This window comes from Tauraco erythrolophus, chromosome 3, assembly GCF_009769465.1.
Source record: "Tauraco erythrolophus isolate bTauEry1 chromosome 3, bTauEry1.pri, whole genome shotgun sequence".
NCBI lineage: Eukaryota > Metazoa > Chordata > Aves > Musophagiformes > Musophagidae > Tauraco > Tauraco erythrolophus.
Genome location: NC_141467.1, coordinates 67,168,659 through 67,189,187, shown reverse-complemented (window position 1 = coordinate 67,189,187; position 20,529 = coordinate 67,168,659). Strand labels below are relative to the sequence as shown.

General features: G+C 37.2%; 1 protein-coding gene across 1 annotated transcript in view; it reads right to left on the bottom strand.

The window, feature by feature from the left end:
* Positions 1-20,529, bottom strand: part of PREX2 (phosphatidylinositol-3,4,5-trisphosphate dependent Rac exchange factor 2) — a 181,531-nt gene that overhangs the window by 3,806 nt on the left and 157,196 nt on the right. Inside the window, exons 36-39 of the mRNA XM_086609368.1 lie at positions 19,697-19,763; positions 17,450-17,640; positions 6,800-6,902; positions 289-356 (exon numbers count right to left, since the gene is read on the bottom strand). Coding sequence (XP_086465494.1) covers positions 289-356; positions 6,800-6,902; positions 17,450-17,640; positions 19,697-19,763 — 429 coding nt within the window. The remainder of the gene's footprint in view (positions 1-288; positions 357-6,799; positions 6,903-17,449; positions 17,641-19,696; positions 19,764-20,529) is intronic.

The following is a 20,529-nucleotide window of genomic DNA, read 5'->3' as shown; positions in this document are numbered from 1 at the left end:
CATCACAAGTGATGAAGGACTTACTCCAGTGTTTTCATAATTAACACGAACTAGATTTCATTTTTCAAAAATGGGCACGTTTTGAAGTGCTACATAGCCTGAACTTCTGCAATTAATTAAGTAAAATTGTATGGCTAAGAACATAATTGATATTATGTACATTAAAAGCCAAATTTTACCAGTCAGTGCACAATACAGTCAATGTTTACTGTTAGCCTTTGAGCAGCTAGGACAGAATCTGGCACAAACTGGATACGATCATGGTGTAGGACAGAAACAATTGGTTACCTTGGGACAGACTGTGGTGTTCGATCTCTCACTCCTAAATTCTTGGCTGTGTTTTGTACTCTTGCACCCTGTGAAAGAAAAACAGCAATTTTGCTTCATTTATTCCAACACAAGTTAGAAAGTTTTCTGAACTTTCCAGATGAACATAGCTATTGATTATAATTAAGTAACACATGTGCTCCACATCCTGAAACAACTCTCCTCTTCTAAGCTGGGGAACAAGTTAAAGCAGTACATGAATTCTCAAACTAGAGAATACGCAGAAAAGAGACAAAATCTTTCCACTTGTCATTCAATAAACACATACATACATCTCTTACTAACATAAAAGACTTCATAACAAATTAACATTTCAGGTTTAAAACAATCCAAACACATCTTGTTTCAATTTGTTTGATTTTTGTCACCATTCTTTGCAGAAGGCATAGATAGCAGAGTTCTTTTCTGAAATGTCGCTTATTTCCCATCTATTTCAGAACAAACAAATAATACAGACTATTTCTAGGAATAGCTTTCTATTTAAACCTAGGAAAATAGCTTAAATTGAGGCACTACATTACAATTAGGAAAATGCAGGTCCTGATCTTCCTCTATAATCACAGAATCACAAAAAACACTAAGGTTGGAAGGGAACTCCCAAGATTCTTTAGTCCAACACCCCTGCTTAAAGCAAGGTTAACTAGAAAAGCTGGTGTCTCTGTACCTCGACTGATCCTTTGAAAAACAATGCTGAAAGTACTTTTGTCTCATAGACTCATCCAGTAAGGAGGAAATTGGTAAAAGATGCACAATGTTTACATGCCGTGATAGTGAAAAATGCAGATTCTTCTGCAAACAGACATATGAAAGAACTTAGTAAAATTTGTTTTTAAAGGATGAGGTCTAGCTTTTTAAGTGCAGTTTTATTAATGTAAAGTAGTCATCTTAAAGAAACATATCCATTAGATGTACAGTTTCGTTATGTTTTCTAAAATTTTAAAGGAGATGGAAACTACTTGTTCTGTCTGTATTACACACACTGACTCTCCCTTTTTTTCTCCTTCTGTACTATCTAAATTCAGGACAAAATAACAGAGAACAAATATATATATAGTCTCAGAATTCTTAGAGTGAGATCTTGGGTTAGTGTGAAACATCAAATATAATTTACATTCCAAACAGAGCTGCAATGGCAGCTGCACATGATGTAAAAATGAGGTATAATCATTGATTCAATACATATAATAAGACTAGACCTTGCATTTGACTGAAATCTGGTACCCAGGTATTAGTTCACTGTACGGGCTCCAACAAAAGAAGAAAAAGGCTGCTGGCTGATCATATACAGGTAGGTTCTCAGAGTTTATGTCAAACAACATGTGCCACAAACTACTGTGTCCTTCCATTTCTTTTAGGAAAAAAAAAATAGCGGTAAATAAAAAAAAAGTGGAAAATAACTAGGGTACCTACAAAACTGAAGGCACAATATAAAAGTGATTTTACTAGCTTTACCTCTAGCTCAGTAAGGTTGTCTCTGACAGTTGCAAAAGACACATGACTACAGACCACAACGAACATATGTCTTTCTCTTTCCCCAGAAACTCCTCCAGAATTCAATCATTAGTCACTCAATACTTCCTCTGTTCAGCAGCAAGCAGGTATTTAATCAATTTCAGTGATTCTCTTCTCTTCTTTCCCATCTCATCTTGAACCCATGAATAACTTCACATCACTAGCCTCCTCGTGGAAGGAGATCCACATCTTGGGTACAATCATAGCTTGTGGTGTCAAGAACCACAATTTTCATTTGGTTTGAATCTACCAGTTTCATTTGATGCCTTTAGTTCTGCACTGGTGAGGACAATGGTCAGTTCTGACCCATGTCACATTTAGACCTCTGTCATATCCTTCTTCAGTTATGAAGCTGAACAATCCTAGATTATTTTGTCTGTCTGTCCTGTCTATAAACCACTCCCAAACATTGATCGTTTTTTTCTAACCTTCTTTGAAGCTTTTTTCATCATGCTAAGTCCTTACAGAATGGATCAGAAAATCAGAAAATCAGTTCAAAATGAAAGGTCATGACAGTATGATTTCTACTTAGTTGTCTATCCCTGCGTGAACCGTTATAACTTCTGATTTGCTTTATTGATAGCTACTGAGAATTAAGCTGGTATTTTCTATGATATCCTGAGGTCTTGAACATGAGATGCAATGGCAAGGTCACAGTCAATTGTTTTGAATGTGAACTTAAGGTTTGTTTTTTCCTCCATGTGCATCACTTAAGAGTTATCTGCACTGATTTTCATCTGCCGTTTTATTACTCAGACATGAAGTCCTGTAAGATCCTTTTGTAATTCTTCACAGTTACTTCTCATTTTTAATAAAAACTTGAAAAGAGCTCACAGGAGAACAGGTAGAATTATTAGGTAAGAAAACACAACTGAAAAAGAAAGATCAGATGAACTGATGTTCTTCTGTCTATACAACAGATGGGAAGGGATTATGAGGGAAACGATAATCAAATTCGGGACCGACTTTTTAGTAAGGCCTGTAGCAACAGGACAAGGCGTAATGGTTTTAAACTGAAAGAAGGTGGATTCAGACTAGATGTAAGGAAGAAATTTTTTACTATGAGGATGGTGAAACACTGGAACGGGTTGACCAGAGAGGCTGTAGATGCCCCACCTCTGGAAACATTCAAAATACTAAAAGTTTACTGCTAAAAAGGGAGTAAAACCTAGTCTCTAAGTCTACAATATAATAGACAGAAACAGGAGACTTAAATCGAAGGTGGAAAACCAAAACAAACAAACAAAAGACTCAAATGAGGCACTAAGTAAAACATCCTAACAAAAAGGTTAAGAAAACTCTGGAACAGACCACTTGGTAAGCACTGTGCAGGAGTCTCCACTACTGGAGGTTTAAGAACCTTAAAGAACGACAAGTGTCTGTGATGAATTCTATGAGGACAGCTGATCCAGGGTTGGCTACAAAGTTAGACTTGTTGAGTCCAGACCTTCATCATCTTCAATGTACCTTCCTCAGTGCCATTTTCTAAAATTTTATCGTAAGAATGAAACACCACGATGACAGACTGCTGAGACTGGCATATAAATTAACATAACTGAGAGCCAGAATATATATATACATGAGAAAACTATCTAAATTAATCACATGTGGATCCTGAACGTCAGTGCTGTGACTATCTCTGAGAACAAAACAAGCCTATTTTTACTCGCATCACTCACTAGATAAATTAATTTAGTATCTTGCTCACATAATAAATCAAATGTGTTGATTCAAAAAGGAGTCTAGCTTTATACAACCATGTAATTTATTGTTTAGAGGAGAACAAATTACACCTTACTTACAACCACCAAATTCTTATTTCTTTTGAGGAAAAGTCCCCAAGAATTACTAGCAACTTGCTATATGACATCTCTTTGTCTCTCCTGAGCACCATTATACCACTTCTATTTCAATACACTGTTAATTTATACTTCTCCAATATTATTCGTAAAGTTATACCATTGTAAATATTGACACTGTTCATCTCACATAGGCATAAGGGATAGTTGTGCTACACGTCTCCAGAATGCTTCCCGCTGCATACCAGTACTGCCAGAGCACTGGTGAAAGATGCCAACAGCTCTGAGGAGACACTGCCATCAGTGTGGACTCTCATATATGAACCACTATTCTCATTGCCATGAGAAAAAAAATGATAGGTTTATTTTCATGAGTAAATAAAGTTACTAAAATATAGTTAGGATGTATTGTCAAAATTTTTATTTTAAAAATCAATCTAGACTGGATTAACAGATGAAAAACAGAAACCACTTAACTAACAGCCAACAGACCCAAGTTCATACCAACTCTCACATGTTGGTCTCTTTCTTTAGTTCTCACAGAACAGGCTCTTGCAGATAACTAATTATAACTGACAGGGCAATTACTATGAAAATTGTTCCAATGATACAGTCAGGACTATTATGAGTCTTGTTAAACATGATCACAACCTCATTCAGTTTAAAAGAAAAAAAACACGTCCTGAGGTCATCCACTCAATCAGGTGTCTCCAGTTATTCAGTGCTGGTGCCCCAAGCTTGAAGAGGTATCAGCTTCGAGTGGAGACATCTTCCCCCTGTGGATACTGCTAGGACCTAATATTGTTGGCTTCTCCAGAAGAACAGATAGAACAGACGTCCTTTCATTTGCACCTCCCTGTGGCTGATCTCTTTATTCCACAAAAGATTCAGGGTGTAAATGGGCTAACAAAGTTTTTGTTTGGTTGGTGTTTTTATATTAAGTCAGGTAAAAGACACATGTATTGCCCTGAACTAAATGTTCTGCATGAAACACCAGAAGTGTGCTTTTGTTTTTGTTTTTTTTTCTTTTTCTCGTGTAAATTTTATGGCCTGCATTATGCTCCTGACAGTTAAATCCTACTGATAATTTAAACATTAAATTCAGAACAGGTTTCTAGAAAATACCACAGTGCATTGCTGAAATTACTCCAAAACACTTAGAATTTAATGGAGGGTTATATTTCTACTACAGAACTCCAATACTGATTTAAAATTACAACAAAAGATTATTGCTCTATTAAATGCCATAGTGGTTTCCTGCAAGAGGAAGAACGTGTGAAAAAAGACTGGCTTGATGTACCAGCAGACATTTTTGCAGTTTCTGTGGGTGGTACTGAGATATTGGTATCTTTAACAGCTATTGATCACCTGCTGTTTTACTTCAGAGAATGTAGCCTCACTGGAGGCTTCTTTCTACATCTCTATTTGAGCAAGTACAGTTACAGCTGTTCAAAAATCATGCAAGCTACTTTCATTTTGTCTTTGATTTTCTTGTAATAAACTGCAGAAGATCCATAAATGAATCAGCATTTTCGAAAACGGTCTAGAACTGTACATTGAAAATGTACCCTTTGACATAATACATCCTGTAAGCAGACATAGGCAAAACACTATGTCCATGTTTTTTGATTGCAAAATACTCAGATCTGCCTTTTGTCTACAACTTCAGGAGCATACATAATCAACCTATACATACAAGTCTATCCTTATAGAGCAGTAGCTTTTTTTTCAAGTCAAGTTAAAGCTGTAATTCCTGAGCAGACCTACATGATGTGATTCAAGAACCTTGAGGGTACTTATTCACCATAGAAACTTAGTTTATGAACCGAATACGGTGAAAGTCCAATATGAAAAGGAATGAGATTAATTACTCTGATGTATCCATGTTAGGCAGCAGCACTTCTGTATAATTGATTGGAATCTATGGCTTGAGAATATCTACAGAATTGCTTTAATGGTTTGCTCTACCATATGTGTATTTTTGTCAACAGCAAGTAAAGTACAGCCATTTAATCATTTTCATCACTAAACTGTGATTGCTGCACAGAGTATGTAGTGGAATTAATGAAAACAATAAAATTAGATGCAACTAAAACCCAGAAGTTATGAATTTTGTCTTATCTGTGATTAATTGTTCCAATACTTAATTATCTTTTTTTCCACTTCAAGATTGAGTGCATCCTGTACCTTGTTTATGCTTTTTTCATAAGGTTGAAAGCTACCACAGGCTCGGATATATGTTCCATATGCACACAAAGTGATTAAGCCTCCACTCAACCTCTCTTTGATCAACTGAATAGGTTGAGCTCTTTAATCTTCACTTCATAAGCCTTGTCTAACAACCTCTGGATCATTTGTGCTCCTCCTCTGAACGCCTTCCAACATTCCAAACGTCCTTTTGAAAGTATTTATCTGACAACAAGATATTCTAGGAAAAATTGTGCCGATATGGTAGTGTATCTTCCCTTTTCAGTTGATGTTGCCCTTTAATCCAGCATTTTTTGTCATACTTAGCACTACGAATTCATTTTGAGGTGGTTATCTACCCACAACAGCCTCTAAATCCTAATATTCTATTATGATTAAGGAGTGAAAAACTCTCTTTTGAAATAAGCAGATTGTCCTCAGGAATCTTGCCTGGAAAGTTAAGAACCATGGTATTTATTTCTCCCTTCCCCTCCTACACTTCCCCTTCATTCAGTACATGAGTCATTTTTTATTAACAATAATCTTAATTATCTTAAATAAACTCAATAATCTTAAGATATTTTTATGGATAATATATAATAAAATAAAAATTTTCTTACTCAACAGACTATTCTGATACAAGGTAATGCCACAGCAGTTACTACACAAAAATCATTAAGTAAAATTACAACTCTGCAAAAATTATGATCCGTTTACAGATACAGAGGAAGCAAGCATCTGGTTAAAAACAGCCTGTTCCATTATTTATAGAAAACACCTTTCAGATAACAATAAAGGAAGATAATTAAAAAAAAAAAAACCCACAACAAAATACCCAAACTAAGAAAACTCATGCAGACATTGCACAACATTAAGATGGAGGTTAAAAAAAATGCTTGGTCAAGCCATTCTTGTGTGATGATAACAAGTCTTGTCAGGAATCATCAAGATCTTACCCCTAGCGAGCATCCTACCTGCTTGCGCATGACATCTGTAGCTTGCATGATATAGCGAGGAGGTAGCCCATGGCTCCGAGCCAGAATGATCGCCTGCTCCAGGGTGACACTCAGAGTGCATCTGCAATGGATGACAGAAGTCAGCTATCTGCTAGCAGTGATTTCCGTAAAATAATTGCTTTTAGATCAATTATCTTTTTTTAAAAAGTTATAAGTAACAAGATTACACAGGAGACCTGCCCCCTATCCCTCTGCCACCCATGCAGGCATTAGTCTGAACAGTAAAGTGCTTCTCAAGTAGAAAGACTTTGAGCGTAACACGCGTTCCTGCTGACTTACAAGCAAATGCGTTTGTCTTGTTTTGCTGTTCAAAAAAAACCCAAACCACAACAAAAACCACAACCCAACGAAGGTTTGGCAAGTGCATGAGAGAACGAGAGCCCAAGAATAATACTTTTTTGTAATTGTATAAATCCCACTCTAGGTCTATGGTGGGTTTGTGTGGTGGGGTTTTGGTAGTGGGGGAGGGGCTACAGGGATGGCTACTGTGAAAAGCTGCTAGAAGGTTCCATGGCTTGAAGTCAGACCCTCCTCTGGCCATAGCCGCGTCCATCAGCGCCTCTGTGAATAACACATTTAAGAAGGGAAAAGAAAACTGTGCCATGTGGGACCTGCAGTGGAGAGAGGGAGAAGGTGCAGGTGCCTGTCCTACGCAGATCCCAGCTTTGGTGCCAGGATATTGACCTCTTGCCATTAATTTAGCCTAGTTGTTCTCCTGGCACATTAGTGCAGTTCAGTCCAAAATTAAGAGACATCTACCCCTTTCAAAAAAGAAAATAATTAAATAGGGCATTCCTTCAAATAAACTGTCCTCTCCTACTTTACCAATCTTTTTCAAGTAAGCACCTGAGGGCAAAAACTGATCGTGGTACCACATCCTAATGAAAAGGCCGTAATTGCTTTGTCAGAGCAACCAGGAAAGTTTCAGAGCTAAAGACTTTGCTGTTGGACAACCTGTCATCACATCAGACAAGAAGTTGTAGGGAATGTCATTTTGGACATGCCATCCCGATTTCAGTTGTCATGGTGGCGACAAGGACGGATAGTTAGTTTCTCATACAATCAAGACCAAAGCTGTAGAAGACTCACAGATAAAGGCAACAAAACTGAGTAGAAACAGGTACTTTTTGGAAAGCACAACATGTTTGAGGGCTGCTGTCATCCAAGAGGTGAAAGTGGCTCCATTTTACACCAGAAGGCTGCTTGATGATTTTTCTGTTCACGACCAAAGTACAGCAATAATCAAATCTCTTCAACCAGAAAGATGAGGTGTACAGAAAATGATCCTACCTCAGCAGAACCTGACAAAAGCTGCGTATTTCAAGTTCAAATAACAAAACTAAGACACATGGTTAAAATATACTTTTGGAGTAGCCTTTTGGCAAAATCCTGACTAAAAGATTCTGCATAGTTTATATTATGCACACAGAACAGACAATATGTTTCAATCAAACGTTCATCTTGCTGAGCAGAAGATCTGTAGGAGGAAAAATGTGTCTGCACTTATTTTCTTGTGAAAAAAAGCCTCTAACACGCTTTAAATACCACTTAAGTAAATTTATGAACTGTAAAAAGTTCCACAGTAGTGAGTATAGAAGATATTAAATTTGATCGGTAGATTTATTAATGGCCTTTCATTAAAAAATTATAAGCAAAGTTATTTTCCTTGATAATGAAATATTTTTATTCCCCAGTTTCTTGTATACACTGACCTCAGAGTTAACTTGAAGCAAAAATCTATTTATCTTTTGTGTTATATGTTTGATTAAGGTGCATAATAGTTAAATATCAGACTAGAAATTCTAAACACACTTTTCATCTTGTCTTTGAAAGGTGAAATATTGCACAAATAAAGTACATGTTCATAATATTTGCCAGCGCCAAAATCTAAACATCTAACCTTCAAGACCAGACTGCAAAGGAAGCTTTGTCCCATTGAATATGGGTAAAAGCAAAAGTATTTGAAATCTAATTTGACAGGTGTAATCTCTAAGCCAGAGAAAAAGGGTAAAAGTGTCTCTGTGGTTATAACTGAGGTTAATGGGCTCAAACTATAGCTTTTGACCAACCAGTTACTGAGCCGACTTTCCCATAAATCTCAACTTCCTAGAACCCAAAAAGACTGAAATAACAGAAAAATCATATTCTGCATGCGTGAATCAAAACTAACAAAAGAACCTCCTAAACGGAGGTCAGCTTGAAGAATTAGGTGTAGATATTAACCTTGTGATAGGAAAAGACTGCCAAACTGCTCCCTACCCAAAACCTGTTGAAATGGCTGGTGATCATGGACATTATGAGCTGTCCGCATTTTGACAATGCCAACAATGATTCAGAATTAAGGTTGCCAAGTGTGTAGAAGAAGACATAACCAGAAGTGGAAAAGTAGAGACAAAGACTAAAATCACACAATGAAGATTTTTTAATAGGCTACTATGGAGGCAGGCAACAACTACAGTACAATCCTGACACACATATAGGCTGAAATTGAAGGTCTCACCTCAAGGCAAAAAATAATAGTAATTCTAGGGATAATATATGTATCCTAGGAAATTAGTAGTGAAGACACTCAAGATGACAGCAGTGATGATGTTAACTATTATCACATCTATTCAATAAAACATTTTACATTCGAGGGGAAGTCTACAGTAATACTGGCTAGATACATCCACTCTTTCTTTTAAAAAATATTCTTACTTGTTAATGTACATTAAAAAATGTTAAAATAGCATCAGTGGCATGATTGCATGTCAATATACTATTTCATTAGAGATGTAATTTAATATCATTAGATTTTGTGTTTCTCTTAGGGCATGTAAAAGGCCTTATGAATGGCAGAATTAAATATAAACTATCAGTTACGGCTTTTGTCATGTAATCATGAAATAAGGTTACTACTTTCTAAATACAAAACCCAACAATACTCAAAGAGCTTCATTTTGGTTGAATACCAAATCAACGAGATGGCATCCTCTAATAAAACTGATCATATAAACCTTCCATGGTGCTCTGCTGAAGTGACTCACTAATAAATATGTATTTACATGCTTTGAAGAGCTTTCTCTCAGCTCTTCAAATATAGCTTTTGAATTACTACATATCCGTTATCACAAAACAAACTGCCCTGGAAACCAGCTGTGAAAGAAACAAATGCACACACAAACATCAGATGGTAGCACAGAGAAGTTGTAACTGGAAGTATCTCAGCAATCGGGCTGCCAAGCACAGAGAGATCAAGCAAATGCAAATTTAAACCAATACAACTTGTACAAAACAATGCGACAGCCAGGAATTCCTCATATGGTAAGGCTGTTCTGGTGGTCTGAGCAAGGGTCAATATCAAGGATTGTCAGTAAATATGTTCAATATGTAATAATCTACCGTTCTCCCCCATTTTGAGAGCTGATAAGCAGATGGTATTAAAGTTTACAAAGCAATTTGGAAACAGTTCTGACCACTGAAAGTATCTGGTGATTTGGATGCAATCAGCCCAGACAAACCAAATAAGGAAAATATTAAGGGAAATACTCCTTCAATGCTCTTGTAACATTCTGTTATGGGAAGCATAATTCTCAAATCCATATATTTTACACTGTAAACAAATCAAAATCTGTTCTCACTCCCTCTCTTTCCTTCTTTTATGCCAGGAAAACAAAAGAACCAAATTCATCATCTCAGAATTTTTGTCAGTTAGAATCACAAATTCCCTGCCTTGACAGATTACAGCAGCAAGGCAGCACAGACATTTGGCCTTCCCAGCACAACTGGGCTGAGAATTCCTCATTTCACCCATTTGGTTTCCAAGAAACAGAAGGGGCTGCAGCTGCTCCCAGCCCATGCCTGCTATCCCCAGACTCCTATCAGTCACGGCAGTATTGATGTGAAGATTAAATACAATCTTTCCAACATCTTCTGGATCAGATCATCGTGAAAAAAAAAGGTTAAATCATTTGCTGTCACCAATAGCCCCATTTGTTTCTGACTGAATGTCATTTTTACTAAAGGGCTGCGAATCAGCTGGATAGACATACATCTACACTGAAGAATGGAGTTATAAATGAGGAAAACCGACAGAAATTTTCTAAGAAATTGATTACTTCGTGACAGTTTGTTTAATGTCACCTGAAAGGAAAAATCATTTGAGTTCATGTATGCTACCTGCAAAGCTGCCACTCAGCAAACTGTGTATCTATGTTACCAGAGTAAAAAGAATCTAAATCATTCAATTCATTCTCAGGTTTCAATTAGGATTCCAGCTATCCTACATCCAAAGAGGCATCAAAACATCCCCTAAAAAAGTGCCTTGAACAGAAAAAATGAGGTGAAACAAATTGGTTTAGCAGTTACCACAGTCAGCGATGTCGAAATGAATTATGTTCTGGTTATGTGAATAGGAAAAAAAGTATGAAAAGGATGCATGTATTCTTAGTCTAATTAAAATCTAAAGCTTCTACTCAACATGTAATTTAATGCCATTGTTAATATTTTAATTACTTTTCTTTCCATATATCATAAGCTAATCATGCCTACAATTTGACCACTTTTTAAACCAATTACATTATTAAGTAGTAATTTGTTTCTGCTGTCATTTAAATTAATGCTTATAGAACAGCTATTATTTATGTCAGTGTATGCAGCAATTAAAAACTTCATACTAAAGTAAATCACGTTGGGGTAAACATTTTTGGGGGTATATTTATAATTGCTAATGGTGTCTGGGTAAGATGTATTGATTCTGATGAATGACAGAATGATAGAATGGTTAGGGTTGGAAGGGACCTTAAAGACCATCTAGTTCCAACCCCCCTGCCATGGGCAGGGACACCTTCCACTACATCAGGTTGCTCAAAGTACCCTACATAAGCTGTCGGTGTTTAAAAACCGCATAGAGCATCTTTTCGCAAACATAGTAAGATCTTTCCACCCTTAACCAGCCAAAAATGTTGCAAGGAGGCACTTCCACCACTAAATATTCTTTGATGAAAGAACAGCATTTCCAAAAGATTCTAAGTATCCCATGCCTTTTGTTTGCTCATTCTCAGTCATACTTGCAAAAACAAACAAACAAAAAATAACTAAAGTCAACTGAAAATCCAGCTTCGGCCATTATTTCTTGTTCTGTGCAGAAGGTCTTTCACATTAAAGGCTTTTTTCCCATGTAACCAAGCAAATAAATCTGCTGGAAAATTGCAATTTACTACCTGTCTTGTAATAGTTCAGGTTATCCACTTAACTCTCTTCCACCTCAAAAATTAAAGAAGATTTGGATAAGTTTTTGATTTTGGATTGTTTGAAAGGATCTATTCTATTTTTGTTGTAATGTAGCAGTTTTTGTAAGGAAGAATCAGATTCTCCCAAAGACTGGACTGCAGATAAGGCAATACTGCAGGAAATGAAGCGTGAGAGGATGATTCTACAGAGCACGGTGATCGAGTTGTGTGTCAACCCCGCTACTAAATGTCCATAATTTTAAAAGGAATCCAAATAGGAAAAAAAAAGAACACCTTGAAATCCATACTAGTAACAACTTAGATCCATCTTATCTGTCTCAGTGCGCTTTATGCACTTCTCTGCATTTTGAGATTGCGTTTTAAATGAAACAGTGTCTCAGAATTTAAAACATGCAAGAGAACTCTAAGACTATAGTCCTTCACATACATATTAGAGATAACAAAGCAAAAACGTAGGTTGCCTATGAAAGGCACATACAGATCAAAATAAAAAGATCGTCACTGCAGAAACAACCTATTTGTGCTAAATGTCTTGTTTATTTTGTCTTAAGGCAAATTCTCACATATTTTAACAATTAAATAACCATGCTCAAATAGTAACCAGCATGGAATGAAACATTCTACTCTCCTTATGGAAAGAAAAGTTTGTTTATGCCTCAGCAGGTAAGGTAACACAAAAATACACTAACTGGAGGCAGGCATAACAAAACTGCCATTTAAAAAATAGAAGAGAAGGTACTAAATGGGAAGGTAGCAGGACTAAAAGCACAGTTTAGACCAGACAGCTGGAGAGGAGCAAGGATTAGTTTTTCAGCCTGCACTGACCTGCCTCCTGAAAGTGGTCCCATTGATCTGAGAAAGCTTTCTCACTGTGGAGCTAATAGCCAGCCTAAATACAGCTGTGAAACTTCAAAGAGACTTTTTTTATAGCACACAGTCATTGAGCTCAGAACTAAAGTCCTACAGAAAAATTTCTAAAATAATCTGAAAGGAAGAATTCTTAGGATAGAATGTCTAAAATATAAATTCAGAGTACCTGTTCGTCACCTTGTTTCATCTGATTCACAGAAAGGCAGCTGGCCATGATGGACAGCTTATGGTGTTACTCTGCTTTGCTATGTGGAAGATGGAGCAGGTTTAGCTGGACTGCAGGAGCTGTGCCAGCTACAGGAGACAGCATAATCAACCCTTGGCAAAACCTGCCTCATCATTCAGCCAAGCGTCTGCCAGCCAGAACCCCACTGCTTGAAGGATGGTAACACTAAGGAGAGACTTTCTGGAGGGGAAATTAAAATTCAGAAAAAAAAATAAGACAGTGATTTTTCTGGGGTTCATCAAGATTATAAAAGGCTTCTTTTCTCTTGATCCTCCAGGAAATGCAAAATTTGAAATAAACTTGGAATTTGTTTCATTTGGATGCTTTAAACGATTCCTTTGAGCCTGTAAGGCCTATGGTCCCTGAATAGACTTCTGCAGCTGCTGCACCTAATTTCATTTTGGCATGGAAAGAGGCTAAGGCATGTCTGTGCAATGCAGTCTTGCTCTTCTCCCTCCAGCAGGAGCTAGCATCGTGATGCAGTAAAATTTAAAAGCGCCTTTCATCACCTACATTTGTGCAGAGTGATTGCAACTTCAAACAGAACAAATACAAGTAAAGAAAGCAGAGCATTGTTTACAGGGTGACGGCTGATTGGCAGTCAGAGGTATAATTATGGATGATAAAAAAGGAAAAATAGAAATGCAAACTATTGATTTCTTGGAGTAATTTAGAGCTCTGTTTCTGATGTTGATCAACAAGGCATGTTCGCTTATGATAGTCCAAGGAGAGTTGTGGTATTCACATGTCACTTAGGACAGCGAAGGTTGAAGGGACATACTTTTCCCTACCCTTGTTTTTATGGTGATCGAAATGTACTTGAAAAGGACTGCTGTCTGAAATAGATATAGGATTTCAGGCTTTAATGTAAATTGGTAAACATATTGTCATAATAAAAATCAAAGCAAAGCAATCACCAGCAATTCAAAATCCCCAGTATTATCTCGGATATAGGGATAAAAATATGAACTCTGTCAAGCTGTTTTAGCCTAGTGCTGTGTAAAAAGCAATTTAATATGGATCACAGAGAAGTCAGAAACCAAGACACTGCTGATCCAGAGATCAGCAATCACTGTCAAAGCAGACAAAGCTGCTGTTTCATAGTTCTTGGCCTCTTCTGCATTGGATTGCAACCCAGCGCCTCCCTCCCAAGCTATCTGGGATTTGCTCCTGGTTAGAAGGAGGGGTGGCAGAAACTGCCCCTTTCTCACTCCCTGTCAATTCCGTGACACCTGAGTTGAGAAAACACCGCTCAGTTCAGTAAAAGACAGACAAATTGAGTGAGGGAAGGTTCACATATATTTTGTTTAAAATCTATTAAATATATCTAAATTCTGACAGATTAATGGTTTGCTCAGTTCCCACTCCCCATGAACAAAAGAATGATGCTGATCAGCAGAGCACCCTGTACTCTTTCACAGACTCTCCAACATTCTCTCCCATTAGAGACCAATCATAGAAATTAGGCTAAAATGAGAGGATTTTTTAAAAGAAAGTATACATGAACTTTGTTCTGAGTTGATTATTCTTCATTTTTAAGCTGGCAAGACTGGTAAGAGAAGAATATACTTTCAAAGTTTAACCTGCAAGGACAATTCCCATTTTTCCCTCAACTGCTTGCCTTGTAGCATCTGTAGGCAATACCAATTTTCAACTCATTTAATATCCTTAGCATAGTGTTAAAAAAAAAAAAAACAGCGGCGAGTCCTTGGTCTGGGCTTACAACACGTGGATTTCCGCAACTGATCACAATCAAGCACTTCACAGCGTTTAGTTTCTAAGAACACAGAAGGCCAGATACACTGCTGAACACAACCAGAGATAAATATCCTCTCTTACTGAAAATCAGTAGCTTGAACTCTAAAGAACTAACTTTAAACTTCAAGAGCATTATTTTGCAACATTATCTGCCCTGATTAAATAATATTCCAACAGATAGAAGAATTAAGCCTTCAAGATTGCAGGCAACAAGCAACATCATCTACGTCTATGGGACTCAATCATATTCGGCATCTTACTCTTCCCTCTTCTCTCCTCCTCACAGGATTTTATGGTGCTGCAAGACAGTTTCACTCTGCAGAGCAGCAAGGGGAGTCGGCTCACAAAAACACAGCAAAATTTAGTAGCAGAAGTTCAGGAAACTTGTTAAAAAACTTCTTCAACTTTTACCACTTCAAAAAATTGGAAAAAATAAGGATCCCTTCTAGTCTCTAAATACATGAGTTTTCTTCTGAACTTTTGGAAATTCAGGGCAAAAACTCTTTGAGTACCTATAAAATCTCAAGTAATGCATTCCTTTTTCCTGGAGGGTCTATCTTAAAACGCCTCTGATAACGCCAAGAGTTGATGTTTCATTCTCTGAACAGATGGTTGCCACAAAGGCCATATTAAGCGAAGTAACAGTATCTTGCACAAAAGCTCAAATGGACCCTCTGTGAAGTGAAACTAGTCATGCTTTAGAGAGAAGCGTTTTGCACCTTTACTTTATGTAAACAGGTGATCCTGAATCCTTTAACATCTAGATGGAAACCCAGACATAACGCATTTAAACCCCATTCCCATTGCTCATAATAGTCCTGAAATCCAGTATGTTGGTTTTCTAATATTTTGCGGTTTTAAATATACTTAAATACACATTTAATAGTTTATACCTTTGAATTACCCCTAGTTTTGAGCAGAAATTTGTTGAACAACTTATTTTCAGCTAAAAACAGCTCACATTTGGAATCAAGCATATAATTTCTTATTCAGTCACCAAATTATTCTGAATATTTTGTGACCCACACACTGTGGGGTAATAATTTATTTGGGTTATTAAAGTTGCTCTGACTTTAATCTTAAACTATAAGAATTTTTGGTCCAAATATATTGGCAAATTCTGAACTGAATCCATGAAATCATAATGAAACCCAAAAGTAGTCTTTTTCAGCTTTATTTAAAAAACAGCAGAATTAAGCCCAAAATCTTTTCTGATCACGTAAGACACAAAACTGAAACCAATAAAGAGCCAGAGAAAAGTTGTACAGCTTCATGGTCTTCTGAAATGATAGCTTCATGTCAGTCCATGCTATACAGTATTTCCATCTTAATCTGATATAGTGACTAGAGTTAAATAATACAGCCTTTTTCAGCTATCGCCTAAAATCAAGTACAGTTTACAGCATACTACATATATTTGTGATAAAGAGTAATACAAATAGTCTGCTGCAAACTCTGGTAAAAGAAATGGCAAGAACTGGTTTTATACAACTTAATTGTGTTGGCCTTGTATGGAGCTTTTCCTGTTTTCCATGCCTAATAATCTGCATTGCAGCTATGTTGCTTTTTTTTTTTTTCCTCCTCAAAGCTCTTTTAAAGAAAGGACATTACTTAAAATGAAGAGAAAGTAATGTTCATTCTAATATAATGTACTGGTAACCAAGTCTGCTAAAATAAGAATTTTCATAGATCAGAAACAAAGGAGCACATATTGCTACCTGTAATTTGCAGTTTGGAATTCTTATAAAAAGAGCAAGTATTTAGCATCAGATTCTCGATTATGTTTGGTTATTTGTTTGTTGGGTTTTTCCCCCTCCTCTCTGTTGTACTCTTTTACTTTTTTGTTATAACATACAAAAAAATTGTAATTTGCCCAGCTGGAACATAAACATACTGCTGCCTTTGATGAATATCACTAAGTACTAGAGAGCTCTATAATGATGCTATTGTCATATGTACATATGTCTATTAAAATCTCTTCGTGTTGATGACAAAGATCAGTAGATTATAGCTTAGTTCATTTTCTTTATATTGTATTAATGACACCTACTGTTCTATAGGCTGAACTTGTAGTTATCATAAGGCATGCCTGCAAAAATGCATCTCTCTTCTGTTTCGTTTTTTTTTTCTTGAAACAAGCTCTACTACGATTCCCTCTATCTTACAAAGCAAACACAAATTTCAGCATTTCTTGCATGTATTAAGAGTTTAATATGGTATATGTTCTTCACCTAGGAAACCTTCCTTTTTCTGCTTTAGCAATTAAGATTTCTGCCTTTTTCTGACTTGAATGTTGAGCAATCCATTGCAATTGGACAAAACAAAATTGTACTGCTCATCTCTGTCAATCTCTGCAAATACCATTCTAGAATTGCACCACAAATCTTTGAAGTGTGTTAGATACTTAGTCTAAGATATAGAATATTTAGTGTAAGACCTCTCTATAAATAAAAAGCTGCAGTCTCCAACCTGCAATGACTGAATAACTGACTGAAATAAAGGGAGGAAAAGAAATTGTCATACCGGTGAACTCCACTGTTGCACATAATGATGTGACAAGCTCCAAGCCTGCTACAGAGTTCAGAAGACACTGAAAGCAATCCAACTCCGGAAGCACTGCACGCAGTGTACGCACAGGCAGCGGTGCGCTTGGATCGGATAAAGGACCCTATCAGTCGGTAAAGTTCATCCAAGCAATTGAGAGGCCTCATCAGCTGCAAGAGAGGAAGAGAGAGATTAAATATTTGCTCCTGAGAGCACATGAAACGCTCTTTTAGAGCGGGTCATCACAGATGCAGATGGAATGGCAGGGCTGGCTGAGAAAACTGAAGCCAAATTCCATAACATAAACACAGAGCACACAGACTTCTGTTACGTGACCTATGACAGCTTTTTCAAACTTTTAAATTCTTACTGTCACTGACTGTTTCATTCCCAGTCCTGCCTACAAAAGTGTTTTTCACTTCAATAGACTGAATAGACCCATCAGTGCCATTTCCATTAATGGCATTGGCAAAGATGGGACACCATGAACAGGCAACCTACAACTGTATGCACATACAGGAGGGATGCCAAGACTGGTTAACTGACTCGCTGAGAAAATCAGCTTATAATTAAGACAACACTGTCCTTTATTTATACAAGTGCCTAGTTCCTAATCGTGACTAACAACACGGAAAAATGAAAATGAATAGAAGTGAGAAAAACATACTACAAAACAAGAACAGTTAACTTCATAGCAGAACTTAGAATAACCTCAGCATTACCATATGGAAAATAAATGATCCACCTAGTAAATAAGGCAGCTTCAAGGGGAAGGCTGCTCTCAAAAGAGAAACCTTCAAGAGTGGTCTAGCAATGAAAAACATCATCTCATGGTGCCTTGTGTAAAAGAGATATTCACAAGACAGTTTTGCAGACCTCATACATAATTCCAAATTCCCTATTCTTTTTACTCCAGAAACACTTAAAGATTGCAACAAACCCCCCTGCTACTCAAAGAATCAATCTTTTGAAAGACAGATTCATTCCCTAAAGGCAGTTTTAACCAATTCAGGAAATTACAGCCTCACTTGCTCCTTCATTGGAAAGCATAGAGGTCAAGTAAATCAATTACAACAACCAGTATATTTAACCTGGGCACAAACAGATTTAACTTGGTTTAGGTCCTATTGGTTTAACTTGCATCCACTTAAACTGATTTTAGCTGGTGCCATTTACTAATGCAGAGCTGTGGAGAATAGCACAAAAGGCACAGCCACTAACAGATCACGCACTTTTAGCTTGCTCCAATTGCAAAATAAATGCATATAGCTTAACCTAGCATCCCTTGGTCAGATCTGGATTCTGAGGTGCTTTCGTCTTGCTCTTGAACTTTTCACTGAAACAAGGAACAGGTTTAAGGGTAACGAGCACTCCACATAAAGCTAAATGTCTCCCACTGCACCTGTAACTGCTTAGAAAGTTACATTGCTGGCTCCTCAGGGAAGGAGAGGCACAGGCACATGTCCTCCTTCCCTCCCATGCAGTCCATCATGGATCCAAGAAACAGGAACCATGTCACTTAACACTCATGCTGGACAATACTGACAAAATTTTCGTCGGTCATAGGGCTCAGCTTATGATCACTGTATTTCTCAAGCTACAGTAGCTCAATCACTTTTGAAATCAGCATAGGCAAGACCCTAGGAACTTGGTTTTTTCCCCCTATTGGGCTGCAATATGGGCAACAATAGCAAAGAGCATTAAATGAATTTTCATAGCCCCTGGGATTTCTCAGACACAGGGGTTTAAAGACAGATTAAGGCATTTGAAGAAAGCATAAATGAGGAAGTTCAGAAGAAAGACTTCTGAGCAGGGTGCTGAAGGAGTATTTAATCTGGAACAGCACTTCCAGTTTTCAGAGCAAAGAATTTCTGCCTGTACCTGCTCTCCCCCAAACCTATTCTTCCACTCCCTAGATACTCTTGGAGCAATTGCATTGCTCTGAAAGCACAGTGAAAGAGGAAAGCTATGGTTCCCCTTCTCAAGTATGTTGATGCCCTCCAGCCACACCCTTTGATACAGAACCACATGGCACCACATACCCCTAAAACACAGGTGGGCCAAGTGCTGCAAGGGAGCTCCTCCTTTCCCTGCCCACCCCCCTCGCCTCATCCTGCTTTAAATAATTCCGTTTTTCCATGGAATTAAGAAAGCCTCAGGAAAGGATTACAATAACACAGGGTGTAATATGCAAAGTTTAATTAAGTACTTAATATTTTTATTTACCTTATCTATATAAGCCGCTTTAGATGTTGAATTTGGAGGCAAGTTTGACTTGTCCAGGTAGAATGCCCTGAAAGAACAAACAGAATAAGGCAAAAACTGTTAGTTGTTTAAACTCCTGAACAAAAGGTATGGAAGCGACTATTCTTAGACACCACCTAAAATCAGATATTTTTTTTTTTTAATTTCATGCTAAAAGAGGATTTTATACTAGCTGTATATAGCTGCAATAATATAAAACCAGAATGCCAAACATAAAACACAGTACTGACAGAGGAAACCTACACAAGCTCACGACATAAAAAGAAATAAAAAAGCAAAAACCCTACAAGGAGCAAATACGTATCATACAAGCAAAACGGCATTTGCAATGTGTGTGCTCATGCATGCAGGTGCAAATAAAAACCAAACTGCCTTTCTTTACAATTTCTGCACACTTCTTTGAAAATGAATTAGTGCATGAAAGCAAAAGCCAAAGAAAACAGGCATGTACCTGCAGAACACAAATGGGATAGAGAAAGCATGCTTACTGTATCAGGTTTATCTATTGTGTACTAAAGCTTATCAGCCCACATTCTCCCAGTTCCTTATATAACCTTTCATTTAGCAATGAATAGTACCAGAAAAAGTTTCTGTAAAATAGACAAATGTAACATGCACTGTTCCAAAAGACAAAGGTTGGCTAATTTGTTTGTGTCATAAAGGAGGCTGATATTTGTACAGAGGGCTTCCATGCTTTCCTTCTCTCCTAAAATAGGGAAACTTCTCTTATTCAACACTAGAAAGGAGCTTTAGCAAAGAGCACACAGGAGACACGGAGCTCTTCTCCCGTCTCC